This window comes from Rana temporaria, chromosome 7 (genome assembly GCF_905171775.1).
Source record: "Rana temporaria chromosome 7, aRanTem1.1, whole genome shotgun sequence".
In the NCBI taxonomy this organism is placed as follows: domain Eukaryota; kingdom Metazoa; phylum Chordata; class Amphibia; order Anura; family Ranidae; genus Rana; species Rana temporaria.
The window spans coordinates 6,555,206-6,577,853 of NC_053495.1; the positions used below are offsets into that span (position 1 = coordinate 6,555,206).

General features: G+C 53.8%; 1 protein-coding gene across 1 annotated transcript in view; it reads left to right on the forward strand.

Moving 5' to 3' along the window:
- Positions 1–18,915, forward strand: part of LOC120944980 (RNA-binding protein 6-like) — a 53,910-nt gene extending 34,995 nt beyond the window's left edge. The window contains exons 12-21 of the mRNA XM_040358783.1: positions 820–865; positions 955–1,009; positions 1,907–1,998; positions 3,629–3,712; positions 5,288–5,362; positions 7,283–7,693; positions 9,259–9,333; positions 12,689–12,772; positions 14,473–14,546; positions 18,675–18,915. Coding sequence (XP_040214717.1) covers positions 820–865; positions 955–1,009; positions 1,907–1,998; positions 3,629–3,712; positions 5,288–5,362; positions 7,283–7,693; positions 9,259–9,333; positions 12,689–12,772; positions 14,473–14,546; positions 18,675–18,801 — 1,123 coding nt within the window. The 3' untranslated portion in view covers positions 18,802–18,915. The remainder of the gene's footprint in view (positions 1–819; positions 866–954; positions 1,010–1,906; positions 1,999–3,628; positions 3,713–5,287; positions 5,363–7,282; positions 7,694–9,258; positions 9,334–12,688; positions 12,773–14,472; positions 14,547–18,674) is intronic.
- The last annotated feature ends 3,733 nt before the right edge of the window (positions 18,916–22,648 follow it).

Consider the following 22,648-nt stretch of genomic DNA (forward strand, 5'->3'; position numbering starts at 1 on the left):
GCACAAGCGTGAAAGGATCCTTGGTCCATACCTAGGTCGCACGAGTTTCCATCCAACTCTGGAGTGACTTTTACACTCTGTGGCATTGAGGTCGTATCAAAGTCGGACTAAAGTAGTGCAGGGACCTTTTCTAAAGTCGGACAGACATCATTGGTGAATGGTGTCCCGTGAGATGGTGTCCCGTGATTGGGTGTGAGGAAGGGTGTCCCCGTGATTGGGTGTGAGGAAGGGTGTCCCCGTGATTGGGTGTGAGGAAGGGTGTCCCCGTCATTGGGTGTGGGGAAGGGTGTCCCCGTCATTGGGTGTGGGGAAGGGTGTCCCCGTCATTGGGTGTGGGGAAGGGTGTCCCCGTCATTGGGTGTGGAGAATGGCGTCCCCCGTCGTTTTCTTGTCGGGAATGGCGTCCCCATCGTTTTCTTGTCGGGAATGGCGTCCCCCGTCGTTTTCTTGTCGGGGGTGGCGTCCCCCTTCGTTTTCTTGTCGGGGGTGGCGTCCCCCGTCGTTTTCTTGTCGGGGGTGGCGTCCCCGTCGTTTTCTTGATGCTCAACTACATTGCAGAGTGCCTGAGCATCATGGGAAATGTAGTTCCGAAACATCTGGGGTGCCAAGGTTTACCATCACTATACTAGAGTCTCCTCCTCCTCCTCCTCCTCCTCCTCCTCCTCCTCCTCCTCTCCTTTGAGGGAGGTTCCTGAGTCCTAGCCATATTCTTCAATGGGAAACCCTTAACCCCTTCTTCTCGTAAATGAAGCGCGTTGTGTACAAAGCAAGGCCCAGATCCTCCTAAACTGACCAGATTTTTTCTTTTTCCTCTCGTAGGACTGAACGCAAGTCTTGGAAAGGCAACAAGTCATCTCCCGGCAAGGTGAGGGCAATTGATGGGGCTGAGATTTGTGTGATATTGTGATTTAGACTTCATGAATTGTGACTTAATCTCTACAATTCTCCATGTAGAACCGGAAACAGAGAGGCCAGAGGAAACCCCCCTTCGCCTACCCGGGATTCAGAGGTGAGCTTTCCATCGTGCTGCGAAATGAAATTCCACAAAAAGAAAGCTTTGTCTGAAAAAAAAAATGATCTAAACGTCATTTGGGTACAGTGTTGCATGACCGCGCAATTACCAAATAAAGTAGCGCAGTGCTGAATAGCAAAAAGTGCCTTGGTCGTGAAGAGGGGGGGTAAAAACCTTCCGTGTTCCGTGCTGTGCTCTTTCCCCCCCCCCCCCCCCGTGTTCCGTGCTGTGCTCTTTCCCCCCGTGTTCCGTGCTGTGCTCTTCCCCCCCCCCCCCTCCGTGTTCCGTGCTGTGCTCTTCCCCTATCCCCCCCCCGTGTTCCGTGCTGTGCTCTTTCCCCCTGTGTTCCGTGCTGTGCTCTCCCCCCCCCCCCTCCGTGTTCCGTGCTGTGCTCTCCCCCCCCCCCCCTCCGTGTTCCGTGCTGTGCTCTTCCCCTATCCCCCCCCCCCCCCCCCGTGTTCCGAGCTTCTCTCCATTCATTTCAGCTGAGGCTGCAGAGAAAGGGCCTGGGCAATCTGTGTCCCTAGTCCCTTTCTCTGTCTTAAAGGGGAGATGTCAGAGTTCTGTTAAGACCCCTGATATCTCTCCTAAAAACCCCCAACAGGGCTGATTAAAAAAAAAAAAATTGTAATAAATATTTAACAATAAAAAAAAATGTAAATAAAAAAAAGGCAATCCACCCCCCCCCCCCTAAAAAAAACACAAAAACAAAAAATCACTGTAAAAAAAATAAAAATTGTAAAAAAAATACTGTCACATGACATTTAAAAAAAAGTATCGGTATCGGCGAGTACTTGGAAAAAAAAGTATCGGTATTTGTACTCGGTCTCAAAGTGGTATCGGGACAACCCTAGTTACAACCTGCTCCATTAACATGAATCTTTTCTTTTGCAGCTGAAGAAGGTCCAAGTTATATTTTTGACCCCAAAACCGGATGTTACGTGGATCCGCTAACAGACTCCGTCTACAACGAGCCCAAATCTGAGGTATTCTCTCTGCCCTTCCTGTACTCTGTGTGTAAGCTCCTAAATGGAGGAATGTTCATCCAAAGGGTCCAAAGCTTTATTCACACTGTAAACATACAGCAAAGCTTCAGAGCCACGCAGGGCCCCTTCATCAGGCAGGTGACAAAGTGCAGTACAAATCCGAAAGTATTTATCAGACAGTCCACCAATCAGTGCAAGCCTTTGCGGCCCAACCCCGCCCCTCTGATGCCAAAATGACGTCATAAGACTCAGTTTAAATGTACGACATAACTGTCAAGTGCAAAGATACAACTACAGTGGGCATTGAACCTACAGGGGGGGGGGGGGGGGGGGGGGGGGGGGGGGGAGTATTTGTCCCCTGCAGTCCTCCTTCACTTACCTCATCCTTCCATTTTGCTTTTAAATGTCCTTATTTCTTCTGAGAAATCCTCACTTCCTGTTCTTCTGTCTGTAACTCCACACAGTAATGCAAGGCTTTCTCCCTGGTGTGGAGTGTCGTGCTCGCCCCCTCCCTTGGGCTACAGGAGAGTCAGGACGCTCTCTACGTTGCAGATGGAGAAAGGAGCTGTGTGTTAGTGGGCGTCCTGACTCTCCTGTAGTCCAAGGGAGGGGGGCGAGCACGACACTCCACACCAGGGAGAAAGCCTCGCATTACGGTGTGGAGTTAGATAGAAGAACAGGAAGTGAGGATTTCTCAGAAGAAATAAGGACATTTAAAAGCAAAATGGAAGGATGAGGTAAGTGAAGGAGGACTGCACGAAGGTAAAGGAAGCTATTTAGGGGGGGAAAAATTGTACCTTTACAACCCCTTTAACCACTTCCCGCCCGGTCAATAGTCAATTGACGTCCGGGAAGTGGTTGTGAAATCCTGACTGGACGTCTATTGACGTCCTGCAGGATTACATGCCGGCGCGCGCCCGTGGGGGGCGCGCGGTGATGTGGGGTGTCAGTCTGACACCCTGCATCTCCCATCTTGTTTATCAGCGCAGCCCCCCCTCGGATGCCAACACTGGACCACCAGGGAGTGCCCCCTGGTGCTCAATAGAGACAAAATGGGCACAAAAAAATTTAATACAATCGATGCCAATCAGTGCCCACAAATGGGCACTGACTGGCAACATGGGCACTGACTGTAATGATGCCCAGCAATGCCACCTCTTAGTGCCCATCTATGCCCAGTACCCATCAGTGCCGCCTCATCGGTGCCCATCAGTGCCGCTATATCGGTGCCCATAATTGAAGAAGAAAACGTACTTTTTTACAAAAAAAATTAACAGAAAAAAATCAAATTTCGGTCTTTTTTTAGTTGCGCAAAAAATAAAAATCGCAGAGGTGATTAAATACCACCAAAAGAAATCTCTATTTGTGGGAACAAAATTATAAAAATGTAATTTGGGTACAGTGTAGCACGACCGTGCAATTGTCATTCAAAGTGCGACAGCGCTGAAAATTGGCTTGGCCAGGAAGGTGCGTAAGTGCCCGGTATGGAAGTGGTTAAGGGTTCAGGGATGGCGTTTTGGTAACTCGAACCTTCTGCTCCCTCCACATATTTTCTATGGGATTGAGGTCTGGAGTCTGGGTTGTGTGCCTGGCCTTATCTGTTCAATAACAGCATCTTATCTCTCTGCAGCAGAAGCGGGATGATTATCCCAACCGCGATTCTGAGAAAGACGCAAAGGAGAAACCGAGTCGCACCAGAAGAGGCTTCACTGAGGTGAGCGGGAGTCACTCGCTGTGTCTGAGGGGGGGAGGGAATATTATGTGCCGGTTATACACATAGGGGGGGGCGGGATTAAAGTAGAACTACAGGCAAAACTTTTTTTCATTTTGGATAGAGCAAGGGAGGATTATAATCCCTGTCATAATTAATAAAAAATATATATATTTATTTAAATTGATAATAAAATAATATTTTTTTTTATTAATTAAAAAAAGTTTTATATATATATTTGTGCTAGAATAGACAAAAAATATTTTCCTTTACAACCAATTTAATTTGCAGAGATTGTCTCGCTTCCTGTATGGCCAAAAATGTTTTATATATATATATATATATATAACATTTTTGGCCATACAGGAAGTGAGACAATCTCTGCAAATTAAATTGGTTGTAAAGGAAAATATTTTTTGTCTATACTTGCCTGCTCTGTGCAAGAAAATTGCACAAAGCAGCCCCGAACCTCCTCTTCTTGGGTCCCCTGCCAAAGCTCCTAGCTCCTCCTCTCTATCCAGTGCCCCCCACCCACAGGAAGCCAGTTTCCATGGGGGCACTTGTGCATGCTCGCTCTCAAACCCTGCTGTCTGTGTCAATGAGACTTGGCCCCCGCGCCATCATCACTGGCTTTGACTGACGGAAGTGATAGCCAATGGCTCCTGGTGCCCCAGCAAAGCCAGTGAGGGGGGGGCACTTGTGCGTGCTCGCTCTCGAGGCCCACGGTCTTTGTCAATGGACTTAGCCCCTGCCCCATCATCACTGCCTTTGACATAAGCGGGAGCCAATGGCTCCCAGTGACCCAGCAAAGCCAGTGAGGGGGGCACTTGTGCGTGCTCGCTCTCGAGCCCTGCTGTCTGTGTCAATGAGACTTGGCCCCCTGCGCCATCATCACTGGCTTTGATTGACAGAAGGGGGAGGAGAGTTGCAGACGTGCCCAGTGCTGGACCAAATGAAGGGTTTAGGTAAGTAAAAGGGGGAAGAGTGAGGGTGGGATTCTGATACCTAAACTTTTTTTTATTATGTGTGTATATATATATATATATATATATATATATATATATATATATATATATATTTTTTACATTAATGCAGAGTTCCAGTCACCTGTGGGAACAAATAAAAGCAGCAACAAAAACTGTCCCATGATCCAGCAGTGTGCTCACGCCAGTCGGTCTTGCCCGTTGTCTTCGGCCCCGGAATCTTCACTATGGGCGCCCAGTGACAGCTTTGCGGCTTCACTGGCCGGTGCCCACTGCGCATACGCGGGTTGTACTGTGCATCGTGAATGGTCTATGCAGTCTTCTGGGACCTGTTGGTGTCCCAGAAGACTGCGGGGCACAAACAGTGCTGATGGGAATCCCTCCCGCGGAGCCATTGGGTTCTCCCGGCAGGTGAAGCCATCTCCGCGTGGAAGAACACAGTGATTATTGGTAGCGGCATGCAAAATCCAGCAGGCTTGTTGTACATTCAGCCTCCTCCATACATGGTTAGAATCTCAGACGGTTCCCGCTGATGGAGATTCTGGTAATGTTTAATCTGCTTTACTGTAAGTATAACCCAGATTTTTACATTTAGGAGACGGAGGAGGAAGAGGCATTTAAGAGGCCGTTACCGCCCCCGGTGCCGGCGAAGAAAGAAGAGCCTGCTCAGGTAATGTGACCCCTGTGTGCTTGTAGGTTATGACCCAGTGGCATCACTAGGGTAGGTGTCACCAGGGTGACACCATGTTGTCCTGCCGCTGCTCCTAGCACAAGCCCCCCCCCCCTCGCACAAATCCCCCCACCCCCCAAATCCCCTATTCTAGCACACATCTCCACCCCTCCTCTCGGAGCACAGATCCCCTCTTCTAGCACAAATATCCCCCCCCCCCCCATCTCCTCCTTGAGCACTGATTCCCTCTTCTACCACAAATTCCCCCCCCCCCCCCATCTCCTCTCTGAGCGCAGATTCCCTCTTCTAGCACAAATCCCCCCCCCCCCCCACCAATCTCCTCCTTGAGCATAGATTCCCTCTTCTACCACAAATCCCCCCCATCTCCTCTCCAAGCACAGATCCCCTCTTCTACCACAAATCAGCCCCCCCCCCCCATCACCTCTCCGAGCACAGATTCCCTCTTCTACCACAAATCCCCCCCATCTCCTCCTTGAGCACAGATTCCCTCTTCTAGCACAAATCCCCCCCCCCCCCCCAATCTCCTCTGAGCGCAGATCCCCTCTTCTAGCACAAATATCCCCCCCCCCATCTCCTCTCCTGAGCGCAGATTCCCTCCTCTACCACAAATCCCCCCCCCCCCCCCCCCATCTCCTCTCCGAGCACAGATTCCCTCTTCTACCACGAATCCCCCCCCATCTCCTCTCCGAGCACAGATTCCCTCTTCTACCACGAATCCCCCCCCATCTCCTCTCCGAGCACAGATTCCCTCTTCTACCACGAATCCCCCCCCCATCTCCTCTCCGAGCGCAGATCCCCTCTTCTAGCACAAATATCCCCCCCCCCATCTCCTCTCCTGAGCGCAGATTCCCTCTTCTAGCACAAATATCCCCCCCCCCCCATCTCCTCTCCTGAGCGCAGATTCCCTCTTCTAGCACAAATATCCCCCCCCCCCCCCCCATCTCCTCTCCTGAGCGCAGATTCCCTCTTCTAGCACAAATATCCCCCACCAATCTCCTCCTTGAGCACAGATTCCCTCTTCTAGCACAAATCCCCCCCATCTCCTCTCCGAGCACGGATCCCCTCTTCTACCACACATTCCCCCCATCTCCTCTCCGAGCACGGATCCCCTCTTCTACCACACATTCTCCCCCCCCCCCCCCCCCCATCTCCTCTCCGAGCACGGATCCCCTCTTCTACCACACATTCCCCCCCCCCCCCCCCCATCTCCTCTCCGAGCACGGATCCCCTCTTCTACCACACATTCTCCCCCCCCCCCCCCCCCCATCTCCTCTCCGAGCACGGATCCCCTCTTCTACCACACATTCCCCCCCCCCCCCCCCCCCCCATCTCCTCTCCGAGCACGGATCCCCTCTTCTACCACACATCCCCCCCCCCCCCCCCCATCTCCTCTCCGAGCACGGATCCCCTCTTCTACCACACATTCTCCCCCCATCTCCTCTCCGAGCACGGATCCCCTCTTCTACCACACATTCCCCCCCCCCCCCATCTCCTCTCCGAGCACGGATCCCCTCTTCTACCACGAATTTTGTTCATTTTGATTTATTTTTTGCCTTTTATGTTTTAATGCAGAGACCTGATTCTGATTGATAAGGACACACAGGTGATTCACTAAAACTGGGGAGTGCAAAATCCAGTGCAGCTCTGCATAGAAACCAATCGGCTTCCGTTTTTTTTTTTTTTTTTTTGTCAATGCTGAGGTTAGAAGCTGATTGGCTCCCGTGCACAGCTGCACCAGATTCCGCACTCTCCAGTTTTAGTAAATCTCCCCCAATAGGGTGAGGTGCGATCCAACGTGTGGCCTTGTACTAGCAGTGTCAATTTTCAGGTCGATATTTTATCTCTACGCTAATTTATCTCATTCCTGGGCGTCTCGCCTCTTTTCTTTAATCTATACAGCCAATAGTGAACCCTCTGCTGGGGCTGCTTGGGGCGTATGTGGAGGACAGCGATGAGGAGGAGGAGGAAGAAGAAGAGGAGGAGAGCGCTAAAGTGATACTGCCCCAATTACAGAAGAAGAAGCCCGCCTCCCCACCTCCACCGCCTGTTGCCAAACTAGTGCCTAAACCAATCGTTTTCCCCGTACCGAAACCGATACCTAAACCTGCACCGAAACCGATACTGAAACCGATACTGAAACCTGCACCGATACCTAAACCTCAGCCTAAGCTCCCCGCCCCCGCTACCTCCAGCATCACCGATTACGACAAGCTGATCGACTGGAAGAAGTTGGTGTGCTTGTTGTGTCGTAGGCAATTCCCCAGTAAGGATACCCTGATGAAGCACAAGAACCTCTCAGACCTGCACAAGGTAATTCTTCCCACATAAATGTAAACAATAATAATAATGCTTAAAGCGGAGCTCCACCCCGAGAAACATTTTTTTTTAACATATTCACAGTCCTTTCCTAGTATTAAGCACTTCCCTACCCAGCTATAGACCTATGACGGGTGCAGGAACACTCCGTCCCTCCAGGGCGGCCGTCATAGGACGTCCTCGGCTTCCCGGGCCTCTAGGGGGCGCGCCGCGTCACTTGGGAGCCACTGCGCGTGCCCGGCGGCTGCGATGTCCGCCGGTCACCCGCGATTGCCTGTCGCGCAGCAGGGACGTGGATCTGTGTGTGTAAACACAAGATTCACCTCCTGTCAGGGGAGAGGAGACTGATGGTATGTTCCCAGTACAGAGGAACACCGATCGGTCTCCTCCCCTTGTGAGTCTCCTCCCCCTACAGTTAGAATCCCTCCCTAGGGAACACATTTAACCCCTTTCCTGCCAGTGACATTTACACAGTAAAAACAACCCAATAAGTGTATATTGATTGGTTTGCATAAGTTATAGCGCAAAGGATTTATACAGGATTTGTTTTTAAATGCTACTAATGGCGTCGATCAGCAACTTATATATTGGAACCACAATAATGCAAACTGACACTGGGGGGGGGCTGACATCCACTGTGACACCCATACAGTTATCAGGGCTAATACTATACACTGTCACTGTACTAATGACACTGGCTGGGAAGGAGTTGACATGTAGGATCAGTGCCGATCCTGACCTCCCTGGGGCCCTAAGCAAAATGACATGGCACATTAAAAATGAGAATCAGGGGGGGCGCTGACGACAGTGGCATGTCACATTAAAGAAAGTTGAGAAGTGTGGGGAGGGGGTGTTCTGCTGTCGGAAATGACATCTTACATTAAATTGAGAAGCGGGGGACTTCTTACCTCTTCCCCTCCCATGCAGCCAGCGAGTTGAGAAGTGGGGTGAGGGGGCGAAAATGACTTCTCACCAGGCGGGGCCTCTATTAATTTGGGGGGCCCTTCGCAGCTTTGCAGGGCCCTAAGCGCCTTGCATAGTGAGCCTATAGAGCAGATCGGCCCTGTGTAGGATGATCAAGGGGTTAAACGTGTTCCTAACAAAGTAGATTATGTGTAAAGTTTTTACTGCTTTTACTTGTAGATCTGTTTCTTATCCCTGATTTGCAGGGATAAGAAACAGAGAGATCGTTCCCTCTGTACAGAGCTCTGTGTTGCTTGTCGGCACAGGGTTCTGGGCTGTGATTGGACACAGCCGATCAGCAGGTTCCAGCCATCAGTCATTGGTCGGGACTTGCTGACAAACTCGGGCACGCCCTGAACCCGGAAGCGGGCAGTGACGTACCAGGGCAGCACTTGGCCACCCATCCACAGGACTGGTGTCCTCTCTAGATCCGCCTTGTGGGTGTCGGTGGGGCGGTCCGCGAGGGGTTAAAGTCTGTCCTGTGTATTGGCCCTCATCTTACCATGGGACAGCTACCCACCACTGGCCGCCCTTGTACCGCGGGGCGCCTAAATCTTCCGTTTACTGACTGCAATCTGTTTGTTTTTTTCCGACAGAAAAATATTGCAATTCAGGAGAAGATGAGGAAGTCTCAGAAGCAGCTTGCGTACCTGCAGCAGAGAGAGCAAGAGGTGAGTGTCAGTCCGGGTCAGCCGTCTTTGTCTTATGTGTTACCCATTCTCAGGGTGGGGGTGCAGCCTGTCACCTGGGGCGGGGGGGTGTAGACGGTTGAGAGGGCTGCTGGGAGTTCTGCCTGTCGCCTCATTGGGGGGGGGGGGGGGGGGGGGGGCTGTGCAGCCTGGGTCTCACCAGTGCTCCATGCGATCCTGTCCCCTTCTTTAAAGTGTATTTATTATGGCCATTACACTGCTTTGAAAAAGTATTCATACCCCCTGAAATTTTCCAAATTTTTTTCATATTACAACCAAAAAACTTAAATGTATTTTATTGGGATTTTATGTGATGGACCATGAGAAATAATATGGACAATGAGAAATAATAACATGAGAAAATGTGGAAAATTTCAAGGGGTATGAATACTTTTTCAAGGCACTGTAATACTACCGTCAGTACATCTCTATAATACATGCACACTCCCCTGTGATTCGGCCTCTTTAACCAGTTCAGCCCCATAAGCATTTGCCCCTTTAATGACCGGGCCTTTTTTTGTATTTATTTTTTGCGATACTGCACTGCATCACTTCAACTGACAATTGTACCCCACAAATAGAGCTTTCTTTTGGTGGTATTTGATCACCTCTGCGGGTTTTTAGTTTTTGCGCTATAAACAAAAATAGAGCGACAATTTTGAAAAAAATAGAATATGTTTTGCTTTAATAAATATCCCCCAAAAATATATTAAAAAAAAATGCGTATTCTTCTACATATTTTTCGTAAAAAAGAAATTGCAATAAGCGTTTGGTTTGCGCAAAAGTTATAGCATCTACAAAATAGGGGGTAGTTTTATGGCATTTTTATTAATTTTTTTTTTTACTAGTAATGGCGGCGATCAGCAATTTTTATCGGTACTGCGACATTATGGCGGACACTTTTGACACATTTTTGGGACCATTGGCATTTTTATAGCGATCGGTGTTATAAAAATGCATTGGATTACTATAAAAATGCCACTGGCAGGGAAGGGGTTAACACTAGGGGGCGGGGAAGGGGTTAAGTATGTTCCCTGGGTGTCTTCTAACTGAGGGGGGGTGGGACTGACATGGGGAAATGACTGATCGCTGTTCAGCATGCGATCAGTCATTTCTCCCCCTGACCGGACCGGGAGCTGTAAGGAGCGATCGCGGGTGCCCGGCGGTGATCGCACCAGGGGCGAGCGGGGGGCGCTTCGCGAGGTGGCGTAGATCTACGTGACCTCGCGCAGGGGACCCGACCTGCTGCCGTATAACTGCGGCGGCTGGTCGGCAAGTAGTTAAAAAATATATATATATATACATTTTTTTTTTCTTGCTATAATCACAATTTTTTGGGTTTAAAACAAATTTCTGCATCAGTTTAGGCCGATACGTATTCTTCGACATATTTTTGGTAAAAAAAATTGCAATAAGCGTTTGATAGGTTTACGCAAAAGTTACAGCGCCTACAAAATAGGGGATAGATCTATGGTTTTTTTTTTTTTTTTTTTTTTTTTTAAGTAATGGCAGTGATCTGTGATTTTTAGCAGGACTGCGACATTGCATCGGACACTTATGACTTTGCTTTCTTGCTACCGCCTGTGCTCTCCTTTTGTTGACTCTTCGTAATGTGGGTGGGGCCTTCTGCATCCTCCTGTAATAAAATGCTGGACTGATGGCCCTGCATTGTACAGGATGACATCAGATGTACGCCTTAAAACTGAACCTTTTTTTTCTGCCAGTAAATACCTTGTACAGCCCACTTCCTGTTTCTTGTCTGGTCAGTGATGGTGAACCTTGGCACCGCAAATGTTTTGAAACGACATTTCCCATGATGCTCATCTCCACTGCAGAGTGCCTGAGCATCATGGGAAATGTAGTTCCAAAACATCTGGGGTGCCAAGGTTCTCCATCACTGGCCTAGGCTTATGACATCATGCACAGCTCTCTTACTCTTGTGAGTTTGCCAGGAGGGGGGTAATAAGTCATAAGAGGGCCAATGAGAGCTGCAGACCTGTAGGTGTCTGTATAAATACACATGTTTCTTCAGGGTGGGGTGAGAAGCGGGTGGGGGTACACATGTTTCTTCAGGGAGGGGTGAGAAGCGGGTGAGGGCTCCAGGGGTGGGGGTACACATGTGTCTTCTGGGAGGGGTGAGAAGGGGGTGAGGGCTCCAGTGGTGGGGGTACACATGTGTCTTCTGGGAGGGGTGAGAAGCGGGTGTGGGCTCCAGGGGTGGGGGTACACATGTGTCTTCAGGGAGGGGTGAGAAGCGGGTGAGGGCTCCAGGGGTGGGGGTACACATGTGTCTTCAGGGAGGGGTGAGAAGCGGGTGAGGGCTGCAGGGGTGGGGGTACACATGTGTCTTCTGGGAGGGGTGAGAAGCCGATTAGGGCTCCAGGGGTGGGGGTACACATGTGTCTTCAGGGAGGGGTGAGAAGCGGGTGAGGGCTCCAGGGGTGGGGGTACACATGTGTCTTCTGGGAGGGGTGAGAAGCGGGTGTTGCCTCCAGGGGTGGGGGTACACGTTTCTTCAGGGAGGGGTGAGAAGCGGGTGAGGGCTCCAGGGGTGGGGGTACACAGGTTTCTTCAGGGAGGGGTGAGAAGCGGGTGAGGGTACACGTGTCTTCTGGGAGGGGTGAGAAGCGGGTGTGGGCTCCAGGGGTGGGGGTACACGTGTGTCTTCAGGGAGGGGTGAGAAGCCGATTAGGGCTCCAGGGGTGGGGGTACACATGTGTCTTCAGGGAGGGGTGAGAAGCGGGTGAGGGCTCCAGGGGTGGGGGTACACATGTGTCTTCAGGGAGGGGTGAGAAGTGGGTGAGGGCTCCAGGGGTGGGGGTACACATATTTCTTCAGGGAGGGGTGAGAAGCGGGTGAGGGCTCCAGGGGTGGGGGTACACATGTGTCTTCTGGGAGGGGTGAGAAGCGGGTGAGGGCTCCAGGGGTGGGGGTACACATGTGTCTTCTGGTAGGGGTGAGAAGCGGGTGAAGGCTCCAGGGCTGGGGGTACACATGTGTCTTCTGGGAGGGGTGAGAAGCGGGTGAGGGCTCCAGGGCTGGGGGTACACATGTGTCTTCTGAGAGGGGTGAGGGCTCCAGGGGTGGGGGTACACACGTGTCTTCAGGGAGGGGTGAGGGCTCCAGGGCTGGGGGTACACGTTTCTTCAGGGAGGGGTGAGAAGCGGGTGAGGGCTCCAGGGGTGGGGGTACACGTTTCTTCAGGGAGGGGTGAGGGCTCCAGGGCAGGGGGTACACGTTTCTTCAGGGAGGGGTGAGAAGAAAAGCGGGTGAGGGCTCCAGGGCAGGGAAGGTGTGTACTGAGGTTCAAGAGACTGAATGTGGATGTTATTGGCAGGAGAATCAATGCATCCAGCGGAGGTTGCTGCAGGCCAAAAAAGAGCTGGAGATGCTGGAGAGAGAGGAAGAGGGAGCCCAACAGGTGCGATAATACAAAAAGCATGGCGGACAATGCCGCTGCCCGCTCAGAGTTCTGCTCTTATGTCTGCACTGTGCTGCATGTTCTGTACACGTGTATTCTGTACGCATCTCCATTCATCTATAGTGCCTGGTGTATGTACACTGCCCATCACCCACCTTTACGGCCTGGTGTATGCACACTACACCGCACCCACCTCTACTGCCTGGTGTATGCGCACTGCCCATCACCACCTGTAGTGCCTGGTGTATGTACACTGCCCATCACCCACCTGTAGTGCCTGGTGTATGCACACTGCCCGTGACCCACCTGTAGTGCCCTGGTGTATGCACACTGCCCGTGACCCACCTGTAGTGCCCTGGTGTATGCACACTGCCCGTGACCCACCTGTAGTGCCCTGGTGTATGCACACTGCCCGTGACCCACCTGTAGTGCCTGGTGCATGCACACTACACCGCACACACCTCTACTGCCTGGTGTATGCACACTGCCCGTGACCCACCTGTAGTGCCTGGTGTATGCACACTGCCCGTGACCCACCTGTAGTGCCTGGTGTATGCACACTGCCCGTGACCCACCTGTAGTGCCTGGTGTATGCACACTGCCCGTGACCCACCTGTAGTGCCTGGTGTATGCACACTGCCCGTGACCCACCTGTAGTGCCTGGTGTATGCACACTGCCCGTGACCCACCCACCTGTAGTGCCTGGTGTATGCACACTGCCCGTGACCCACCTGTAGTGCCTGGTGTATGCACACTGCCCGTGACCCACCTGTAGTGCCTGGTGTATGCACACTGCCCGTGACCCACCTGTAGTGCCTGGTGTATGCACACTGCCCGTGACCCACCTGTAGTGCCTGGCGTATGCACACTGCCCGTGACCCACCTGTAGTGCCCTGGTGTATGCACACTGCCCGTGACCCACCTGTAGTGCCCTGGTGTATGCACACTGCCCGTGACCCACCTGTAGTGCCTGGTGCATGCACACTGCCCGTGACCCACCTGTAGTGCCCTGGTGCATGCACACTGCCCGTGACCCACCTGTAGTGCCTGGTGCATGCACACTGCCTGTGACCCACCTGTAGTGCCTGGTGCATGCACACTGCCCGTGACCCACCTGTAGTGCACACTGCCCGTGACCCACCTGTAGTGCCTGGTGCATGCACACTGCCTGTGACCCACCTGTAGTGCCTGGTGCATGCACACTGCCCGTGACCCACCTGTAGTGCACACTGCCCGTGACCCACCTGTAGTGCCTGGTGTATGCACACTGCCCGTGACCCACCTGTAGTGCCTGGTGTATGCACACTGCCCGTCACCCACCTGTAGTGCCTGGTGTATGCACACTGCCCGTCACCCTCCTCTACTGCCTGGTGTATGCACACTGCCCGTGACCCACCTGTAGTATGCACACTGCCCGTGACCCACCTGTAGTGCCTGGTGCATGCACACTGCCCGTGACCCACCTGTAGTGCCTGGTGTATGTACGCTATGTGCCAATTGACCCATACTGCACCGTGTGCAAGGCCCTGATCTGAACTGCTTGGTTTGCGCATTATAATCACCATTTACCATTCTGTCTGCCTCCTGCATGTTCTCTCCTCTCCCCCCCCCCCCCCCCCCCCACCCCAACAAAAAAGAATTCCTGCTGTGTATCTGCAGCCATATGGCGGAGACCTGTCATGTTATTTTACTCTCAGCAGGAGGCAGATGAAGGCCTGGACCTCGAGGTCTGCACTTTTGAGAAAAGGAAAGCAAAGGGTGAAGATACCAGAAGGTAAATTCTCTCACCCATAGTTTGCACTGTACAAGGTGTGGGCCCTGCTACTGCTGAGGGGTCCCAATGTGCACTATATTCCCAAAAGTATTGGGATGCCTGCCTTTACACGCACATGATCTTTTAATGGCATCCCAGTCCGTAGGGTTCAATATTGAGTTGGCCCTGCCCTTTGCAGCTATAACACTCCTAAACCTTGTGGACGGCCTTCCCAGAAGAGTTGAAGCTGTTATAGCTGCAAAGGGCGGGGCCAACTCAATATTGACCTCTATGGGCTAAGACTGGGATACCATTAACGTTCATGTGTGTAAAGGCAGGTGTCCCAATACTTTTGACAATATAGTGCATCTAGTCAGCCAGAGCCTGGATCCTGTGGTTCCTCCATGGCTTGAGGTCTGAGGGTTGTCCATGTATGAGAGAGATGCTCAATTATATTGTGTTCCATCATTGGAAGTCATGGGACCCACATTGATGCTCCTTGCTGAGATAAAGAACTTTATCTGCTCTGTGTCTAGGTTCTGCTTTGGGACATGTATATAGTATACTGTACCTCCAGGGCGGGGCCTAGTCTTGAACCCTGAGAGTTTTACAAGAATATTAGTTTTCTACTGTGTACATGGAAGAAGCAGTACATCGAGAACCATGCAATGACATTAAAGCGGAGCTCCAGGCTCCTTCAGAAAAAAAATAAGTCAGCAGCTACAAATACTGTACCTGCTGCACCATTATTCTACGTGCAGGGCGCCGGACGCATGGACTTGAGTGGGATTTTTTTTTTTTTTTTAAGCATGCGATTAGAGTCGGAAGCTCTTATTGGCTTAAAAAAAGGGTGGGTTCGGGGCGCAGAGCAGTGCGTCCTGAGCCCACCCAGCTGGGTTACAATAGCAAATTAATATTGGCTAATGTCTTCCTGCTTCTCCTCCCGGCCAATTGGGTATCGGGACCAGCTTCCTGTTTGGCCAGAAGGAGAAACAAAGGGCCCGGCACTTCCCACGACGAGCTGTAGTGATGAGCAGCCTTAGGTAAGGCCTACTGATCGCCACCTTCCCCCCTGGCGGGGGGGGGGGGGGGGGGGCTAGGGTGAGCGGGCGGTTTACGGTAGTGCGAGTAGGGGGGGGGGCAGGTTTTTTCTTTCTTTTTCTTTCTTTTTCTTTTTCTTTCTTTTTCTTTTTCTTTCTTTCTATCGACACTCGGTTCAACCACCATCTCGGTTAAGGTAAGCCTTAGGGTCCTTTCACATTAGCGCACCGTTCGTCCGTTCATTACAAGTCCGTTAACGGACTTGTAATGAATCCCTATGGGATCGCGTCCGTTAGCGGATGGAGCATCCGCTAGCGTCCGCGTCCGTCGGGATCCGCTTTTGCGAACGGAAGAAACCCTATTTTTCTTCCGTTCGGCGGAACGGATCGGATGCAGACGGAGAGACGGTCCGTCTGCATTCGATCCCCCATAGGGGAGAGCGGAGCAGAGACAGGGCGGTCTCTGCACTGTGTGCGGGGACCGCCCTATCCGCCGACAGCTCAGCGGGAATCCCCGCTGAGCTTTGGCGGACACAGAAACGGTCCGCTCCATGTGAAAGGACCCTTAAGTGTAGCCTTGCGACTTCACAGCCGGTTCCCTACTGCGCATGCACGCTGCGCTTTGTGAATGGCCAGGCGGCGGGGGAAGGAGAAGAGGGGGGGGCTAAACTTCCGACTATGTTCACTGTGGCCAGCTTAGGTGGGAGCGGGTACCTGTCAAAACCAGGTACCCACTCGCCCGAAAAGTGGGGAGGAGGCAGCAAAGCAGAGCTCCCCCTTTTGGGTGGAGCTCCGCTTTAACTAGATTATTCTGACTTGTAAAACTGAGGGTCCATTGCACAAGAAGTACAGCCTTAAGCCTAGTGCACACGGGCCGAATGTCGGGCAACATCGGGCGGTTCAATAAAAAAAAAACGGCCGATGTGTACGGGAGTCGGTCTGACAGAAGACGGGGGATTTGGTTGGCTTGTGTCGGACAAGCAAGCTGGAAAACCAGCAGCTGACTGGCTCCCGATTGGTGCACTCAGCCATTGGCTAACCAGAGTGTTTTGGTGGAGGGGGGGCATCCCTGAACTATCACACTTTTTTTTTATATCGGTGTGTGGCACGCATATGTGTGGCAGGGAGCAAAGAGGTAAAATGAGATTGTATGGAGGCCTAGAAATAAGTGTTTAGGTTCTGAGGTTTTTGTGTGTCTGGAGGTCCTAGAGATCCAGGACAGCCGTATGACCGCCAGCAGCGGATTGTTACTGTGCGTTTGTTTCTCCGTCATTCACACTCGCTGTACGGCCAACACGGGTAAAGCCACACACTATAAAAGATCACCAAAGCTAAAAGAGCCAACGCAGATTGTACAGACCAGGGCTAAATACACGGGCAGATCAGATGACTCGGCAGACGGGCATCTTCGGCCCCGTGCGTGGCAGATCTCCGCTGCTTGTATTTCTGGAGTCTACAATATCTCTGGGGCCGTATTTAAAGGGGATCTCTCATACATGACAGATGTAGGCTTCCATTGCAGTCTTCTCAGTCTGAAAATGCTAATTGCTTGGCTGTCCAGTTGAGTCACTGACCTGGAACAAGAGAAGGGATTGTTTTAGGTCTGTGATTCATAAGCCACCCACAGCCAGCTGACTGGCATTTTCAGGAGGTGAGCAGTGATACATGGCAGGTTTTCTTTACTACCCTCCCGCTGAGGCAACCAGCTCCCAATTGTTGCTCACAGTTGTGTGAAAACCCCCCCATTGTAGTATGTGAAATTCTGTTCATGCCACCTCATCTCTGTTCTCTGCCCATCCTTCGTCACCTCCACTCTGTCCTCTGCCAGTCCCATGTCGCCTCCTCTCTGTTCTCTTCCCATCCTTTGTCGCTTCATCTCTGTTCTCTGCCCATCCTTTGTCACCTCCACTCTCTCGCCTGCCATTCCCGTGTCGCCTCCTCTCTTTGCCTCTGCCAGTCCCGTGTCGCCTCCCCTCTGTGTCTCCTCTGCCAGTCCCGTGTCGCCTCCCCTCTGTCTCCTCTGCCAGTCCCGTGTCGCCTCCCTTCTCTGTCTCCTCTGCCAGTCCCGTGTCGCCTCCCTTCTCTGTCTCCTCTGCCAGTCCCGTGTCGCCTCCCTTCTCTGTCTCCTCTGCCAGTCCCGTGTCGCCTCCCTTCTCTGTCTCCTCTGCCAGTCCCGTGTCGCCTCCCTTCTCTGTCTCCTCTGCCAGTCCCGTGTCGCCTCCCTTCTCTGTCTCCTCTGCCAGTCCCGTGTCGCCTCCCTTCTGTCTCCTCTGCCAGTCCCGTGTCGCCTCCCCTCTGTGTCTCCTCTGCCAGTCCCGTGTCGCCTCCCCTCTGTCTCCTCTGCCAGTCCCGTGTCGCCTCCCCTCTGTCTCCTCTGCCAGTCCCGTGTCGCCTCCCTTCTCTGTCTCCTCTGCCAGTCCCGTGTCGCCTCCCTTCTCTGTCTCCTCTGCCAGTCCCGTGTCGCCTCCCTTCTCTGTCTCCTCTGCCAGTCCCGTGTCGCCTCCCTTCTCTGTCTCCTCTGCCAGTCCCGTGTCGCCTCGCCTCCCTTCTCTGTCTCCTCTGCCAGTCCCGTGTCGCCTCCCCTCCCTTCTCTGTCTCCTCTGCCAGTCCCGTGTCGCCTCCCCTCCCTTCTCTGTCTCCTCTGCCAGTCCCGTGTCGCCTCCCCTCCCTTCTCTGTCTCCTCTGCCAGTCCCGTGTCGCCTCGCCTCCCTTCTCTGTCTCCTCTGCCAGTCCCGTGTCGCCTCCCCTCCCTTCTCTGTCTCCTCTGCCAGTCCCGTGTCGCCTCCCCTCCCTTCTCTGTCTCCTCTGCCAGTCCCGTGTCGCCTCCCCTCCCTTCTCTGTCTCCTCTGCCAGTCCCGTGTCGCCTCCCCTCCCTTCTCTGTCTCCTCTGCCAGTCCCGTGTCGCCTCCCCTCCCTTCTCTGTCTCCTCTGCCAGTCCCGTGTCGCCTCCCCTCCCTTCTCTGTCTCCTCTGCCAGTCCCGTGTCGCCTCCCCTCCCTTCTCTGTCTCCTCTGCCAGTCCCGTGTCGCCTCCCCTCCCTTCTCTGTCTCCTCTGCCAGTCCCGTGTCGCCTCGTCTCCTGTGTGACATCCGCTGTGTTTTGTGTTGCAGTGAACTTTTGGGTGACAAAAGTGAGAGGAAGCGTCTCAAGTCTTCAGGCAGTCCGAAGCCAGCAGGAGAATCGTACCGGGAGAACATGAAGCGGCTGATCCTGGAGCGGTATAAAGAGCTGGAATAAGCCCCGCCCCCCACCCCCCTGCACCATACATCCATGTAATCCTCAAAAGGTGTCTGTTCTGTACAATCCGTGTCGCTGCTATCATCTGTTTTTTAATAAAAAATGTTAAAGTTTCATGGATTTTTTTTCTCTTTTGTAACTGTTCAGCTCTTTCCTCCCCCATCCTGGTGGTCTCTGGCCCCGCCCCTTTTAATTAATTGGATTTCTGTTTTTTCAATCATGGAGGCTCAGCATCGTGTCAGTGTCACCCAGGGGGGGGGTGCATACAAATACGACCTGCCAAGTCGCCCATCTAGGCATTTAGATATTTGCATAACTCCTCCCAAAAGTCAGCACAGTAAGTGAGCGTTGTCACCCTAAGACTGGAAGTGGGTTACTGGCAGGATCACCAGGTAAAAATGGAAGGGTGTCGGTGGGAAGGCTAGTGTCGGTGGGAAGGCTAGTGTCGGTGGGAAGGCTAGTGTCGGTGGGAAGGCTAGTGTCGGTGGGAAGGCTAGTGTCGGGTGGGAGGACTAGTGCCCCCGGTGTCGGGTGGGAGGACTAGTGCCCCCGGTGTCGGGTGGGAGGACTAGTGCCCCCGGTGTCGGGTGGGAGGACTAGTGCCCCCGGTGTCGGGTGGGAGGACTAGTGCCCCCGGTGTCGGGTGGGAGGACTAGTGCCCCCGGTGTCGGGTGGGAGGACTAGTGCCCCCGGTGTCGGGTGGGAGGACTGCCCCCGGTGTCGGGTGGGAGGACTAGTGCCCCCTGTGTCGGGTGGGAGGACTAGTGCCCCCTGTGTCGGGTGGGAGGACTAGTGCCCCCGGTGTCGGGTGGGAGGACTAGTGCCCCCGGTGTCGGGTGGGAGGACTAGTGCCCCCGGTGTCGGGTGGGAAGGCTAGTGCCCCCGGTGTCGGGTGGGAGGACTAGTGTCGCCGGTGGGAGGACTAGTGCCCCCCGGTGTCGGTGGGAAGGCTAGTGCCCCCCGGTGTCGGTGGGAAGGCTAGTGCCCCCCGGTGTCGGTGGGAAGGCTAGTGCCCCCCGGTGTCGGTGGGAAGGCTAGTGCCCCCGGTGTCGGGTGGGAGGACTAGTGCCCCCGGTGTCGGGTGGGAGGACTAGTGTCCCCGGTGTCGGGTGGGAGGACTAGTGCCCCCGGTGTCGGGTGGGAAGGCTAGTGCCCCCGGTGTCGGGTGGGAAGGCTAGTGCCCCCGGTGTCGGGTGGGAGGACTAGTGCCCCCGGTGTCGGGTGGGAGGACTAGTGTCCCCGGTGTCGGGTGGGAGGACTAGTGCCCCCGGTGTCGGGTGGGAGGACTAGTGCCCCCGGTGTCGGGTGGGAGGACTAGTGTCCTCGGTGTCGGGTGGGAGGACTAGTGTCCCCGGTGTCGGGTGGGAGGACTAGTGCCCCCGGTGTCGGTGGGAAGGCTAGTGCCCCCAGTGTCGGTGGGAAGGCTAGTGCCCCCAGTGTCGGTGGGAAGGCTAGTGCCCCCCAGTGTCGGGGTTGGTGGGAATGCTAGCGCCCCTTATTGTTGGTGTCGGTGGGAAGGCTAGCGCCCCCCAGTGTCGGGGTCGGTGGGAAGGCTAGCGCCCCTTATTGTTGGTGTCGGTGGGAAGGCTAGCGCCCCTTATTGTTGGTGTCGGTGGGAAGGCTAGCGCCCCCATTGTTGGTGTCGGTGGGAAGGCTAGTGTCGGTGGAAAGGCTAGTGCCCCCGGTGTCGGTGGGAAGGCTAGTGCCCCCGGTGTCGGTGGGAAGGCTAGCGCCCCTTATTGTTGGTGTCGGTGGGAAGGCTAGCGCCCCCATTGTTGGTGTCGGTGGGAAGGCTAGTGTCGGTGGAAAGGCTAGTGCCCCCGGTGGCGGTGGGAAGGCTAGTGCCCCCCAGTGTCGGGGTCGGTGGGAAGGCTAGCGCCCCTTATTGTTGGTGTCGGTGGGAAGGCTAGCGCCCCCCATTGTTGGTGTCGGTGGGAAGGCTAGTGCCCCCCAGTGTCGGGGTTGGTGGGAATACTAGCGCCCCTTATTGTTGGTGTCGGTGGGAAGGCTAGCGCCCCTTATTGTTGGTGTCGGTGGGAAGGCTAGCGCCCCCATTGTTGGTGTCGGTGGGAAGGCTAGCGCCCCTTATTGTTGGTGTCGGTGGGAAGGCTAGCGCCCCCATTGTTGGTGTCGGTGGGAAGGCTAGCGCCCCTTATTGTTGGTGTCGGTGGGAAGGCTAGCGCCCCCATTGTTGGTGTCGGTGGGAAGGCTAGTGTCGGTGGAAAGGCTAGTGCCCCCGGTGGCGGTGGGAAGGCTAGTGCCCCCCAGTGTCGGGGTCGGTGGGAAGGCTAGCGCCCCTTATTGTTGGTGTCGGTGGGAAGGCTAGCGCCCCCCATTGTTGGTGTCGGTGGGAAGGCTAGTGCCCCCAGTGTCGGTGGGAAGGCTAGTGCCCCCCAGTGTCGGGGTTGGTGGGAATACTAGCGCCCCTTATTGTTGGTGTCGGTGGGAAGGCTAGCGCCCCTTATTGTTGGTGTCGGTGGGAAGGCTAGCGCCCCCATTGTTGGTGTCGGTGGGAAGGCTAGCGCCCCTTATTGTTGGTGTCGGTGGGAAGGCTAGCGCCCCCATTGTTGGTGTCGGTGGGAAGGCTAGCGCCCCTTATTGTTGGTGTCGGTGGGAAGGCTAGCGCCCCCATTGTTGGTGTCGGTGGGAAGGCTAGCGCCCCCATTGTTGGTGTCGGTGGGAAGGCTAGTGGCCCCCATTGTTGGTGTCGGTGGGAAGGCTAGCGCCCCCATTGTTGGTGTCGGTGGGAAGGCTAGCGCCCCCATTGTTGGTGTCGGTGGGAAGGCTAGCGCCCCCATTGTTGGTGTCGGTGGGAAGGCTAGCGCCCCCGTTGTTGGTGTCGGTGGGAAGGCTAGCGCCCCCATTGTTGGTGTCGGTGGGAAGGCTAGCGCCCCCATTGTTGGTGTCGGTGGGAAGGCTAGTGCCCCCCAGTGTCGGTGGGAAGGCTAGTGCCCCCCAGTGTCGGTGGGAAGGCTAGTGCCCCCCAGTGTCGGTGGGAAGGCTAGTGCCCCCCAGTGTCGGTGGGAAGGCTAGCGGCCCCCAGTGTCGGTGGGAAGGCTAGCGGCCCCCAGTGTCGGTGGGAAGGCTAGTGCCCCCCAGTGTCGGTGGGAAGGCTAGTGCCCCCCAGTGTCGGTGGGAAGGCTAGTGCCCCCCGGTGTCGGTGGGAAGGCTAGCGGCCCCCATTGTTGGTGTCGGTGGGAAGGCTAGTGCCCCCATTGTTGGTGTCGGTGGGAGGGCTAGTGCCAGTGAATGAAGAAAGCAATGCAAAATAGACCTGGTTCACGTGTCACAAATATGTAACGCACAACATGGCCTCTTGAAAAAGTATTCATACCCCTTAATCTTCCACACTTTTTCATGTTACAACCAAAAACAAATATATATTATTGGGATTTTATGTGATAGACCGACACAAAGTGTCACATAATTGTGAAGTGGAAGGAAAATGATACAAATAAATGTGAAAAAAGTGGGGGGGGGGGGGGCATTTGTATTCAGCCCCCTTTACTCTGATACCCTCTAACTAAAATCTAGAACCAATTGCCTTCAGAAGTCACCTAAATAGAGTCCACCTATGTGTGATTTAATCTCGGTAGAAATACAGCTGTTCTGTGAAGCCCTCAGATGTTTGTTGGAGAACTTTAGTGCACAAACAGCATCATGAAGGCCGAGGAACACGCCAGACAGGTCAGGGGTAAAGTTGTGGAGAAGTATAAAGCAGGGTTAGGTTATAAAAAAAAATCTCCCGAGCTTTGAAGATCTCACGGAGCTTCTGTTCAATCCATCATCGGAAAATGGAAAGAGTATGGAACAACTGCAAACCTACCAAGACATGGCCGTCCACCTA